The following is a 490-nucleotide window of genomic DNA, read 5'->3' as shown; positions in this document are numbered from 1 at the left end:
ATTAAAAAAAAGAAATAACAAAAAAAAAAAGGATATTGTAACTATAACGGATGAAGCTAAAGAGGAATTAAAAAAAATTATTTCCACAAATGAAAAGGAAAACAACAATAAAAATAATCTTAACAGTAATAATAATCTTAACAGTAATAATAATATTAACAATAAAAATAATCTTAACAGTAATAATTATACTAACAATAATAGTGACAACAAAACTATTTTGAAACTCTTCTTTATTACTAAAGGATGTAATGGATTAACTCATTCATTCAATTTTATATCAAAAAATGATATACATAAAGAAGATGAAATAATTTATGATGATCAAAATAATATACTCCTAGTAATTGATAGAAAATGTATTCTATATGTTATCAATACAACCTTAGATTATTATAAAGATGATTTAAATGAAAAATTTATTTTTAAAAATCCAAATATTACATCTATATGTCCATGTGGTACTAGTTTTCACTTTACAAAAAAAAAA

General features: G+C 19.4%; 1 protein-coding gene across 1 annotated transcript; it reads left to right on the top strand.

Moving 5' to 3' along the window:
* On the top strand, nucleotides 1-490 carry PGSY75_0002500 (putative iron-sulfur assembly protein; the record flags this gene model as incomplete). Its single annotated transcript, XM_018783155.1, has 1 exon — nucleotides 1-490. A coding segment is annotated over one exon (490 nt), but the record flags the coding sequence as incomplete, so codon positions are not given.

This window comes from Plasmodium gaboni, assembly GCF_001602025.1.
Source record: "Plasmodium gaboni strain SY75 chromosome Unknown, whole genome shotgun sequence".
In the NCBI taxonomy this organism is placed as follows: Eukaryota; Apicomplexa; class Aconoidasida; order Haemosporida; family Plasmodiidae; genus Plasmodium; species Plasmodium gaboni.
Note: the sequence above shows the minus strand (reverse complement) of the source record. Positions and strands in the feature narration are given on the sequence as shown.